The 12,665-nt window shown below is 44.5% G+C and overlaps 1 protein-coding gene across 1 annotated transcript in view; it reads right to left on the bottom strand.

The window, feature by feature from the left end:
- Positions 1-12,665, bottom strand: part of LOC129702994 (cell adhesion molecule DSCAM) — a 207,478-nt gene that overhangs the window by 39,573 nt on the left and 155,240 nt on the right. Inside the window, exon 23 of the mRNA XM_055645130.1 lies at positions 660-836. Within this exon, the coding sequence (XP_055501105.1) occupies positions 660-836 (177 nt within the window). The remainder of the gene's footprint in view (positions 1-659; positions 837-12,665) is intronic.

Below are 12,665 nucleotides of genomic sequence, written 5' to 3'. Positions count from 1 at the left end.
AGAATTAGAGAACGTCATGACCATGTGGAGATTTGCCAACATGTATAAGGAATGTGGGGCTAATCACGTATCAGATAGCTCGCTTTCATAGAGGCCTGGATAGAGTGGATGTGGAGAGCATGTTTCCACTAGTGGGTGAGTCTAGGACCAGAGATCATATAGCCTCAGAATTAAAGTACGTTCCTTTAGGAAGGAGATGAGGAGGAATCTCTATAGTCAGAGGGTGGGGAATCTGTGGAATTCTTTGCCACTGAAGGCTGTGGGGGCCAGGTCAGTGGATATTTTTAAGGCAGAGATAGATTGATTCTTGTTCAAGAAGGAACTGCAGATGCTGGAAAATCGAAGGTAGACAAAAGTGCTGGAGAAACTCAGTGGGTGCGGCAGGATCTAGACTGAAGAAGGGTTTCGGCCCGAAACGTTGCCAATTTCATTCGCTCCATAGATGCTGCCACACCCGCTGAGTTTCTCCAGCACTTTTGTCTACCATAGATAGATTCTTGATTAGTACGGGTGTCAGAGGTTATGGGGAGAAGGCAGGTGAATGGGGTTAGGAGGGAGAGATAGATCAGCCATGATTGAATGGCGGAGTAGACTTGATGGGTCGAATGGCTTAATCCTGCTCCTAAAGGCTGATGAATGTATGAACTTATGACTCTTACCCCTCAGTCGCTTCAGACGTTGCTCCCTCCGGCGCCTTCGGACCACAAGGAGCAGGGCAAAGAGGAGCAGGGCAGCCAGCAAGATGCAGGAGATGGTCACCAACATCTTCAGCTCCTCGTTGGTTGCCATTCCATCCTCAGTCTGCACCACCGACTTAATCAACGGTGGAATTGTGCCTGTGCATGCAAAGATGTCGAAGTTAGCGGGTAGGAAGGAACTGCGGAGGCTGGTCTACATCTCCAATGTCCCCATTGGTCCACATCGAAGATGTCTAAGATTGTACCATCTTACAATACAATACAAGACAATTTATTTGTTGTTATTTGAACCCAGAGGTTCAAACGAAATTTGGTTTCTGCAGTCATACAAACAAGAAGAAGAACCAGGACACAACACAATTTACACAAACATCCATCACAGTGAATCTCCTCCTCACTGCGATGGAAGGCAAAGTCGTATCTCTCTTATTACAATACTCTAAGATAGTAGAGTAATCTTCTGGTTTACACCGAAGATTACTCTCCAAAATGCTGGAGTAACTCAGCGGGACAGGCAGCATCTCTGGAGAGAAGAATGGCTGATGTTTCGGGCCGAGACCCTTCTTCAGACTGAGAGTCAGGGGAGAGGGAGTGCAGAGACATGGGTGGGTAAGGTGTAAAATCGACAGCTCAAAGCAGATGCTGATAAGGAAATGTAGAATGGTCCATTGTTAGCTCAGGGGAAGGTGACAACGTGGCATACAATCAGTTAAAGCTATTGCTGTACACCAGGCGTGCAGCACTGTGGTATCAGCCTTGAGTGTTCAGCACTGAGAATATTTCCAATCCTCTTTGGAAACCCTGAAGCATTTTCATATCATAGAGTTACACAGTGCAAAATTGGATTTTTCGGCCCATCAAGACAATGCCGAACATAAATCCCATCGCTGAAGATAGACACAAAATGGGCAAATCGAAGTTTTTACTCTCCACTGCATGGTACAATATCGATTTTCTCTCAGTGAGATCACTTTATGATAACTCATTAATGAAATTCATTGCCACAGGCACTACGGAGGCCACATCAATGGATATTTATGAGATGGAGATTGACAGATTCTAGATTAGTACAGGTGTCAGGAGTTACGGGGAGAAGGCAAGAGAATGGGGTCGAGAGGTTGACATAGATCATTAATGATTGAATGGTGGAGTAGACTTGATGGGCTGAATGGCCTAATTCTGTTCCTAGAACATGAACATATCATATACTTATTAAAAGTCTGATCTTGTATATGTGTATATGTGTGTGTATATGTGTGTGTGTGTATATGTGGTTGTCTTTACATCTGCACAAAAACACTACGCGGTAACAATTACATTTTTACATATTCTGATTGACATTTTTCCCCTCGATGCAGAGGTCACCTTCACTGAACATTTTATGCTTTATTTCTCGACTTATTCTCGACTCATTACTGATTAAAAGTCCAAAAAAGTCAAAAGACTTTGAATTCAAAACGACCAGCTTCAACTGATGACGTCACAATGGCTCGGATAGCAGTGATCAGTTTCACTTAAGATTTCATCCTATATTTCATGTTATTCGTGATTATTGCTCTAAAAATGCCAACTTTAACAAGATTTTTACATATTCTGATTCACATTTTCTCCCTCTAAGCAGAGTTCATCTTCACTGAACATTTTATGCTTTATTTCTCAACATTACTGATTAAAGTTTAAAAAAAAAAAATCAAAGACTTTGAATTTTAAGCAACCAGCTTCAACTGATGACGTCACAATAGCTTGGCTAGCAGTGATCAGCTTCACTGAAGATTTCGGCCTCCCGTGGGGCCTACGGGTAGAGAACAGGTGCGTTGGGGGAGCAGACACAATGGGTCTGCACTTGGCCTAGTTGTGTATGAAATCATGGGAGGAATAGATCGGTTAGATGCACAGAGTCTCTTGCCAGAGTAGGTGAACCAAGGACATGAGGACAAAGGTTTAAGGTGAAGGGAAAAAGATTTAATAAGAATCTGAGGGTAAACTTTTGACACAAAGGGTGGTGGGTGTATGAAACAAGCTGTCAGAGGAGGCAGTTGAGGCAGGGACTATCCAAACATTTAAGAAACAGTTAGACAGGTACATGGATTGGACAGTTTTGGAAGGATATAGACCAAATGCTGGTAGGTGGGACTAGTGTAGCTGGGACATGTCGGCCGGTGTGGGCAAATTGGGCTGAAGGGCTTATTTCCACACTGTATCACTCCATGAATCTATCTATGACTCTATGAACTTATGAACTGAATGAGGAAACAGTTCTGTTCAGGAACCAGTTATACCATTGAAACATCTCAACCTCCTTCATACAATAGAAGGGTCATTCTGAGTAACGGGGTGTGAAGGTGAAGCTTAATCTTAAAATGGAGAGCCAGTTCTTTGCAAATAATATCAAGGAAATGGAGATCTGGACCACTCCACTCTCTCCTTAAAGCTGTTGGAACCAGTCTGAAATATTGTCAGGTAAGGTTATTAGGAGCTGATGCGTGATAAAAAAACAGACCAGGCATGATTAAACTTGGATGGTGGAGCACATGAGTAGAACAAATGGCAACAAATCAGAAAGATGCTGAATCAGGTCCCAAGCCTGAAGCTTAGACAAAGCTTCCAATTCAATATGGGGCGGCATGGTGGCGCAGCGGTAGAGTTGCTGCCTTACATAACCAGAGACATGGGATCAATTCCGACTACGGGTGCTGTCTGTACGGAGTTTGTACGTTCTCCCCGTGACCTGCGTGGGTTTTCCCTGCACATTGCAGGACTGTCTTTCGGAAAGTTGGCATTATGGTGTGTCTACACAGCTAGCTCCTGCAACCTGTGTTTAATCCTGACCTCTGCTGCTAACTGTGTGGAGCATGCATGTTCTCCCTGTGACCATATGGGTCTCCGGTTTTCTCCCACATCCCAACGATGTGAGAGTTGGTGCTTCATTGGCCTTTTATCTCTAGTGTGTGGGTGAGTACTGGAACTGATGGGAATGTAGGGAGAATGCATTACAGGGAAAATAACTGCCATTGATTCAATGGGGCAAACGGCCTCATGTCATAAAATACTGATGTTCTGCTCTCTCTCTCTCTCTCTCTCTCTCTCTCTGTCTCTCTCTCTGTCTCTCTCTCTCTCTTGTAGACATAAATATCATGATAAAGAGCAAAGTGTTATTTATCCATGCCCTGGTTAATATTTCGTCACCAATCATTAAAAATAACAACAGAACCTTATTATTCACTTATCATGTGCAGACTCGTTGAATAATATCTTAAGGATCTTTGATCATCATTGATGCTGAGGTGGTCATGTGATTTGACCATCTCACTCAAATCAGGGCATGTTCAACAATACTGTAGCTTATGCCCCTGTCCCACTTAGGAAACCTGAACGGAGACCTCTGGAGACTTTGCGCCCCACCCAAGGTTTCCGTACGGTTCCCGGAGGTTCCCAGAGGTTTTTGTCAGTCTCCCTACCTGCTTCCACTACCTGCAACCTCCGGCAACCATCTGCAACCTCCAGGAACCGCACGGAAACCTTGGGTGGGGCACGAAGTCTCCAGAGGTTTCCGTTCAGGTTTCCTAAGTGGGGCAGGGGCATAAGGCATGCAGCACTGTAGTATCAGTCTAGATTGTTGGTCAGAGAGGAAATTTCCAACCCTCTTTGGAAACCCTGAGGTATTTTCATATCAGAAGGTTATAAATCGCAGAGTTCGATTTTACAGCCCACTAAGCCAATTCCAAACATCCAACAGCCCAAGATAAATCACATTTTATGCTGAAGATAGTCACAAAATGCTGGAGCAACACAGCGGGTCAGGCTGCATCTCTGAAGAAAAAGGAATAGGTGACCTTTCGGGTCGAAACCCTTCTTCAGACTCGATCTGAAACATCTTTTCTCCAGAGATGCTGCCTGACCCGCTGAGTACTCCAGCATTTTGTGTCTATCATCAGTGTAAAACAGCATCTGCAGTTCCTTCCTATATATTTTATGCTCCTGACACACCCATCAACTCGGCCTGAAGTGGTCTAACCACCCATCAACCCTGGTCCCATGAGAGCACAGTAAACAATGACTCACTGGCGTCATTCCATTGAATGCCATAAACCTCTGTATTGATTAAGTCTTTCAGAAAAGCTTCCAAGAAATTGTAGCTCAAAAGTGCTAGCTCTGAAGGGATGGCGGGACTGGCAAATGATGAAACAATAGGTCGACTGGGCTTGTATTCACTGGAATTTAGAAGGATGAGAGGATATCTTATAGAAACATATAAAATTCTAAAGGATTGGACAGCCTAAATGCATGAAAATGTTTCCCCATGCTGGGGGAGTCCAGAACCAGGGGTCACAGTTTAAGAATAAGGGCTAGGCCGTTTAGGACTGAGGTGAGGAAAAACATTTTCACCCAGACAGTGATGAATCTATGGAATTCTCTGCCACAGAAGGCAGTGGAGGCCAATTCACTGGATGTTTTCAAGAGAGTTGGATTTAGCTCTTAGGGCTAACAGAATCCAGGGACATGGGGAAAATGCAAGCACGGGGTACTGATTTTGGACGATCATATTGAAAGGTGGTGCTGGCTCAAAGGGCCGAATGGCATCTATTTTCTAAAGCACGATTGTAAAACGTCACAACAAACTGGAGCACTTAAACATCTAAAAATGGTTGCCGACTTGCTCAAACTAATTTTTGTACCAGTCAAATTTGATTTTGGAGAATTCATTGTCTTGGAGGTAATTTTTTTAATGAATAAAGGTGGTGCCCCTTTTCAAAATTTGTAATTTTTTATTTTTTAATAGATTACTATGGTGCCATTCCACTGACTGCACCTCTGCATTACAGAGGATTTTTTTTTTTAGCAAAAATAAAAGAGATAACATGTTTTAGGACGACTTGAACAATGTAATAATCTTCGAGCTGTATGATTTATAGGTGGAATTAAATTGTACTCTCCAGAGCTCTGTACTTAAGGAGCATTGTAGTGTGTTGACATTTAAGACAATTTAGTTGCACTCCCTGTAACCATAGAAACACAAGCCAATAAACGGTATTTAAGTCCTGGATAGAAATAAAAGGTATCTTTTCATCGAAAAGACATGGGAAATGCTCTAATCCATGTACTGACCATTTTAGAAAATATTCTTTCTTGCTGATCAAAAATTAATGGATTTTGTTATTTTCATTTTCTGAGACTGCACTTGTAGCAACCATAGCGATTGCTACAGATCGACAATATTTAACCACATGAATTCTTCTTGCAGCTTAAACTGGGAATGTTACAAACTCAAGTCTTCTTGATACCTTCTTCACTTTGGTCGCTACAGTTGTTCCTGCAAATGGTTGAGTATCGATTTACATGGTGGATTTTTCACACGCTATCACATCTACTGTGGTGGCAAGATTCAGGACGTATTGAATCTAGCCAGGCCATGTAAGAAGATAAGAAATATTGGCAGGAATTTGCCTCAGAGATGCCCAAGACTGTGCGTGTAGGAAGGACCTGCAGATGCTGGTTTGCACAGAAGATAGGCACAGAATGCTGGACTAACTCAGTGGGTCAGGCAGCTTCTCTGGTGGGAAGGAATGGATAACGTTTCGGGTCGAGATGCCTGAAGAAGGGTCTCGACCTGAAACATCACCCATTCATCACCCAACATCACCCAGCTGCTCCACCCATACGCTCCTGCCCGGTCCCTCAGGTCAGCTGATCAGCTGCTCCTTGAGGTACCAAGGTCTAAGCGGAAGCTCAGAGGGGGTAGAGCCTTTTCTGTTGCTGCTCCGGCACTCTGGAACACCTTGCCGTTGCACATCAGACAGGCCCCCTCACTGTCCATCTTCAAATCCACCCTAAAAACTCATTTTTATTCTCTGGCTTTCGACACTGGCTGAGACATTGCTCCTGTTTTTAGTGCTTTTAATGTCTTTTAATTTTTACTGTTTTATAGTCCTTTGTTTTACGGTTTTTAATGGTTTGTAATAACTTCTTGTCCATGAGTTCTCATGTACAGCACTTTGTGGCAACTGCAGTTGTTTAAAGTGCTTTATAAATAAAGTTATTATTATTATTATTATTATTCCTTCTCTCTTGAGATGCTGCCTGTCCCGCTGAGTTACTCCAGCATTCTGTGTCTATCTTCTGTTTAAACCAGCATCTTCCTACACAAGAGAAGAAACTTGCTTCACTGGCCATTGCCGCTATCATTGTTCTCCACAGTTCCATTTTTTCAGTCTGAACCCATAACCTCTCCCACAGTTCAATAATCTGTCTGTCTCAGCCTTGCACAAACCTAATAAGAGCAAAAGGACACAAGTACATTTGATCATTTCCTCTGTTCCCCTCTCCCATCAGGAAAAAGGTATGGAAGTGTGGAAATGCACACCTCCGGATTCAGGGACAATTTCTTCCCAATTGTTATCAGGCAACTGAACCATCCAACCAACAACTAGAGAGCAGTCATGAGCTATTATCAACCTCATTGGTGACCCTCAGACTATCTTTAATCAGACTTTGTTCCATGCTTCCAAGATGGCGCCCAACACAAGCAACTATTTGCAGATTTTCACACAGAGAGTTGTGAGTCTGTGGAATTCTCTGCCTCAGAGGGCGGTGGAGGCCGGTTCTCTAGATACTTTCAAGGGAGAGCTGGATAGGGCTCTTAAAGATAGCGGAGTCAGGAGATATGGGGAGAAGGCAGGAACGGGGTACTGATTGGGGATGATCAGCCATGATCATATTGAATGGCGGTGCTGGTTCGAAGGGCCGAATGGCCTACTCCTGCACCTATTGTCTATTGTCAGATCTACAATCACATATTACAATCACTCTAACGTCTAAATCTGTACTCCTACAGCAACATTTATTATATCTATATATGTAAATGGCTAGATTGTAATCTTTCCGCTGACTGGTTAGAACACAACAAAAGCTTTTCACTGTAAGTTGGCACACGTGACAATAAACAAAACTGAATGGCACACTGAGTCCGTGCCGAGCAGTGATCCCCAGACACTAACACTATCCTACACACTAGGGATAATTCTACCAAGTCAATTAGCCTAGAAACCTGCATGTCTTTGGAGTGTGGAAGGAAACCAGAGATCCTAGGGAAAGCCATGCAGGTTACAGGGAGAACATACAAACCCCGTACAGACAGCACCCGCAGTCAGGATCGAACTTGGGTTGCTGGCGCTGTAAGGCAGCAACTCTACCACTGTGTCACCGTGCAACCTGTTGAGTCATACATACTCATACAGCATAGAAACAGGCCCTTTGGCCCAAACTGCCAACACCGGCCAACTTGCCCCACCTGCCTGCGTTTGGCCCCTGTCCCTCTAAACACTGACCTGCCTACCCATTGAGGTGAATTTCCTCATTAACTGTCTGACTGTGTTTCCCGAGCCATCATCACAAATCTCTTTTGAGCACTTAAATGGAGTTTCCTTTGCACCGCTACTGAAGTAATGGGAGATGAATCGCTGCGAGGATATTCTGATCTGCGGTGGCCTGCTGAGCAATTTATTTGCAATATACAAGGCTGTGTTATTCCACTGTATTACACAGAAGTTCAATCATCATAATATATCAAGGCATGCTGTTTCTCCGTAATATATGTGCCCTGGTAATGATACAGCATTACCTCGTAATGCAGTATACGGGTTCACTGACTATAACGGAGTCTTAATGGCACAATCTGGAAAAGCTTCTTTCATTCCCAGCAGGCATAAATATCTAACACTTTAACTCACCTACCCATTCCCACACCGATTTTTCTGTCCAGGGCCCTCCTCCACTGTCAGAGTGAGTCCCAACGCAAACTGGAGGAACAGCACCTCATAGTTTGCTTGGGGCGATTTTCGTAGAGTTGGAGGGAAGGGAAGGGAATAGTCTGAAGAAGGGTCTCGACCCGAAACGTCGCCTATTTCTTTCGCTCCATGGATGCTGCCTCGCCCGCTGAGTTTCTCCAGCATTTTTGTCTACCTTCATACTTTGCTTGGGCAGCTTACAACCCAGCGGTAGGAATTTTGAAGTCTGAAGAAGGGTCTCGACCCAAAACAACACTAATTCCTTCTATACAGAGATAATGCCTGTCCCGCTGAGTTACTCCAGCATTTTGTACCTATCTTCGGTAAGAATTTTGATTTCACTAACTTCAAGTAACCCTTGCTTTCCCTCTCTCCCCGTCCCTCTCCCACCCTATTTCTCCGACTGGTTTTACCGTCCTCCTGATTAATTTTACTGTTTGTATGCCTCAATGTCACCTTCCCCTCAGCCAACAGTAAACCATTCCTTCATTTTCCTTGATCCACATCAACCATACATTCTCTTTGTACCCTTCCATATCTCCAGTATCCCTCTCCCCTGTCTATCAGCCTGAAGAAAGGCTTCGACCAGAAACGTCACCCATTCCTTCTCTCCAGAGATGCTGCCCGTCCCACTGAGTTACTCCAATATTTTGTGTCTACACTCCAAAGACATACAGGTTTGTAGGTTAATTGGCTTGGTTTAATTGTAAATTGTCCCTGGTGTGTGGGTCGGCGTGGACTTGGTGGGCCGAAGGGCCTGCTTCCACACTGTAACTCTAAACTAAACTAAACTGAAGTCATTCTTAATGCTACGTTGGTTTTAAGAGGCAATAAGATAGTTAAATTAGGATGTGAATATTTTTGCTCTGCCAAAAAGAACAGATTTTTTGTCCTGTGGCGTAGAGGAATCAGTGCCAACATCAGTGCTTCTGCCAATACTTTGAGTGTTGGTAAAATGATCTTCCACAGAATAAAAAGCGTGTTTGTAGTATAGCATGTTGGCTGCGTTCCAAGACAATTTAAATATTATAATAAATACTTCGCCTACGTGTCGAATGACACACGAGACAATGTAGTTTTACATCCACAACATCCTCAAAGTAGCTCCCATCATGAACATCCTAGATTACATGGACGGGACATTAGTCTGATTCAAACCCTTCACACAGAGAAGCATTGAGACACAACGGGTGTGGACGAGGGATGGAGGGACATCTATTCCCATTGGGAGGGAATCTCAATGGACCTCACTTGTGCGGCACAGTGGCGCAGCTGGTAGAGCTGCTGTCTCAGTGCACCAGAGACCCGGGTTCGATGCTGGCCTCGAGTGATGCTTAGTTTAGTTTAGTTTCGAGATACAGCGTGGAAACAGGCAACTTTAGTCCACTGCGTTCGCGCCGACCAGCGCTCCCCGCACATTAACACTATCCTAAGCACACCAGAGACAATTTACATTTACACCAAACCAATTAACCTACAAACCTGTACGTCTTTGGAATTTAGTTTAGATATACAGCGCGGAAACAGGCCCTTCGGTCCACTGAGTCTGCACCGACCAGTGATTCCCGCACATTAACACTATCCTACACACACTAGGGGCAATTTACACTACATATACCAAGCCAATGTACCTACAAACCTGTACGCCGCTGGAGTGTGGGAGGAAACCGAGGATGTCACGGGGGGAATGTGCATATTTCGTACAGACAGCACCCGTGGTCAGGATCGAACCCGGGACCAGGGCCTCTGGCATTGTAAGGCAGTAACTTTACCGCTGCGCCACCGTGCTGCTCGAGTTTGCATATTCTCCTCGTGACCACATGTTTTTCCCCCGGGGGCTCCGGCTTGTTCCCACATCCCAAGGACGCACGGGTTTGCAGGTTAATCATCACTACCATATCTGCCTCCACCACCAACCCTGGCAGCACATTCCAGTTATGCAACACTCTCTGTGGGAACAAAAACATGCCCAGCATATTCCCTTCCATTTTTGTCTTTCAGACTCTAATGCTGTGGCCTCTCATCCTTCCCACATTGGGAAATACCGTTCTGACTGTCTACCCTATCTATGCCTCTCATAGGTTTATATACTTACCACCTTGAAATTCTTGGGGCTGGAAAGGTACTTCAGTCATGTGCAGTGGTTTGGGGAATCAGAATTTGGTTTGGAATTCCATTCTAACCCATCTCATTCCTCTTCTCCCTTGATCCAAAGTTTCAAAGCAATGAGTGGCCACCTCTACCATCTTGACATCACTGGACTCCAAAGTAATCCTAAGAGGGGGAATGAGACTGATGGGACTGCTCTGGTGGGAGCTGTCTAGGATTTAATGTGTTAAATGGTCTCCTGTGTCAACTTAAAAAATAAGATGACAAGTATCGGCAGCATGAAGGCTGACACCAGAAATTCCTGATGGTTCAGGCTTCCATTTAGTCAATGACTTTCATAAGTTCATATGTGATAGGAGCAGAATTAGGCCATTCACTCCATTAAGTTTACTCCGCCATTCAATCATGGCTGATCTACCACTCCCTCCAAACCCCATTCTCCTGCCTTCTCCCCATAACCCCTGACACCCGCACTAATCAAGAATCTACCTATCTCTGCCTTAAAAATATCCATTGACTTGGCCTCCACAGCCGTCTGTGGCAATGAAGTCTACGATTAACAATTATTTGACTAAAGAAATTCCATCTCCTTTCTGAGGAAACGTCCTTTAATTTTGAAACCATGACCTCTGGTCCTAGACTCTCCCACTAGTGGAAACATCCTTTCCACATCATTCTGCTGAAGACTTTATATTTTTGTCAATGTGCAATTGCCCTATTGCCTCATGTTTCATTTCAATTTATGCTCCTGTATCCACCTATCACTTACAGACGTGAACATGGCTGATCATCCACAATCCGTACCCCCGTTCCTGCCTTCTCCCCATATCCCTAAAAAACAATTAACCCTCAAGTCTGTGGAGTGTGGGAGGAAACCGGAGCTCCCGTAAAAAACCCACGTGGTCACAGGAAGAACACGCAGTCTCCAATACAGACAGTACCCGTAGTCAATATCGAACCTGGGTCTATGGTGCTGTAAAGCAGCGACTCTACTGCTGCACCACTGTACCATGTTCTCCTGAGATGTTGCCTGACCCATTGAGTTACTCCAGCACTCTGTGTCTTTTTTGTAAACCAGCTTCTACAGTACTTTATTTCTATTATTCTTTTATAATCTCTCCTTCGTGTCCTATCTGAACATGATCTTTCCCCTTCCAAAACCCCAAATGCACATGACTAAAACACAAGGGACCCAACAAAAGCTTTTCACTGTACCTCGGTACACGTGACAATAAACTAAACTGAACCATTTTGTTACGACAAAGACCCTGAGTCCTGGATACGTGTTGGGATAAATAAGTCAAGCAAATTGTCAATCAGAATTAGATACTTGTGATAATTTAATCCTCAGTAGAGTTGCTGCCTTACAGCGCCAGAGACCCGGACTCGATCCTGACTATGTGTTCTTGCCTGGACGGAGTTTGTACGTTCTCCCCGTGACCTGCGTGGGTTTTCTCCGGGTGCTCCAGGTTTCCTCCCACACTCCAAAGATTAGTTTAGTTTAGTTTAGAGATCCAGTGCGGAAACAGACCCTTCAGCCCACCAGGTCCGTGCCGACCAGTGATCCCCGCACCTTCACACTACGCTACACCCACTATTGTAAGCCAATTAATCTACAAACCTGTACGTCTTTGGAGCGTGGGAGGAAACCGAAGATCTCGGAGAAAACCCACGCAGATCACGGGGAGAACGTATAAACTCCGTACAGGCAGCACCCGTAGTCAGGATCGTACCTGGGTCTCCGGTGCTGCATTCGCTGTAAGGCAGCTGCGCCACTGTGATGTTCAGATATGTAGGTTAATTGGCTTTGGTAGAGATTGTAAAATAGTCTCTAGTGTGTAGGATAGTGTTCGTGTGCGGGAATCGCTGCTCGACGCAGTTTTGGTGGGCCGAAGGGCCTGTTTCCGCACTCTTAATCTCTAAAGTAAACTAAACTAAACTAATTAGCCTAGCTCAATATGAACCGACCCTTATTAGCTACTGAGGTCTTCCACAGTCTAGTAACTCATCAGCCGATGATGAACAATAGATGGGAAAAAGTTTATTGGAGAACCATTTTGTTTGCTTCAGCCAC

The sequence above is a fragment of the Leucoraja erinacea genome, chromosome 13, assembly GCF_028641065.1.
Source record: "Leucoraja erinacea ecotype New England chromosome 13, Leri_hhj_1, whole genome shotgun sequence".
NCBI classification, from domain to species: domain Eukaryota; kingdom Metazoa; phylum Chordata; class Chondrichthyes; order Rajiformes; family Rajidae; genus Leucoraja; species Leucoraja erinaceus.
The sequence above is the reverse complement of the archived record's forward strand: the minus strand, read 5'-3'. Positions and strand labels throughout refer to the sequence as shown.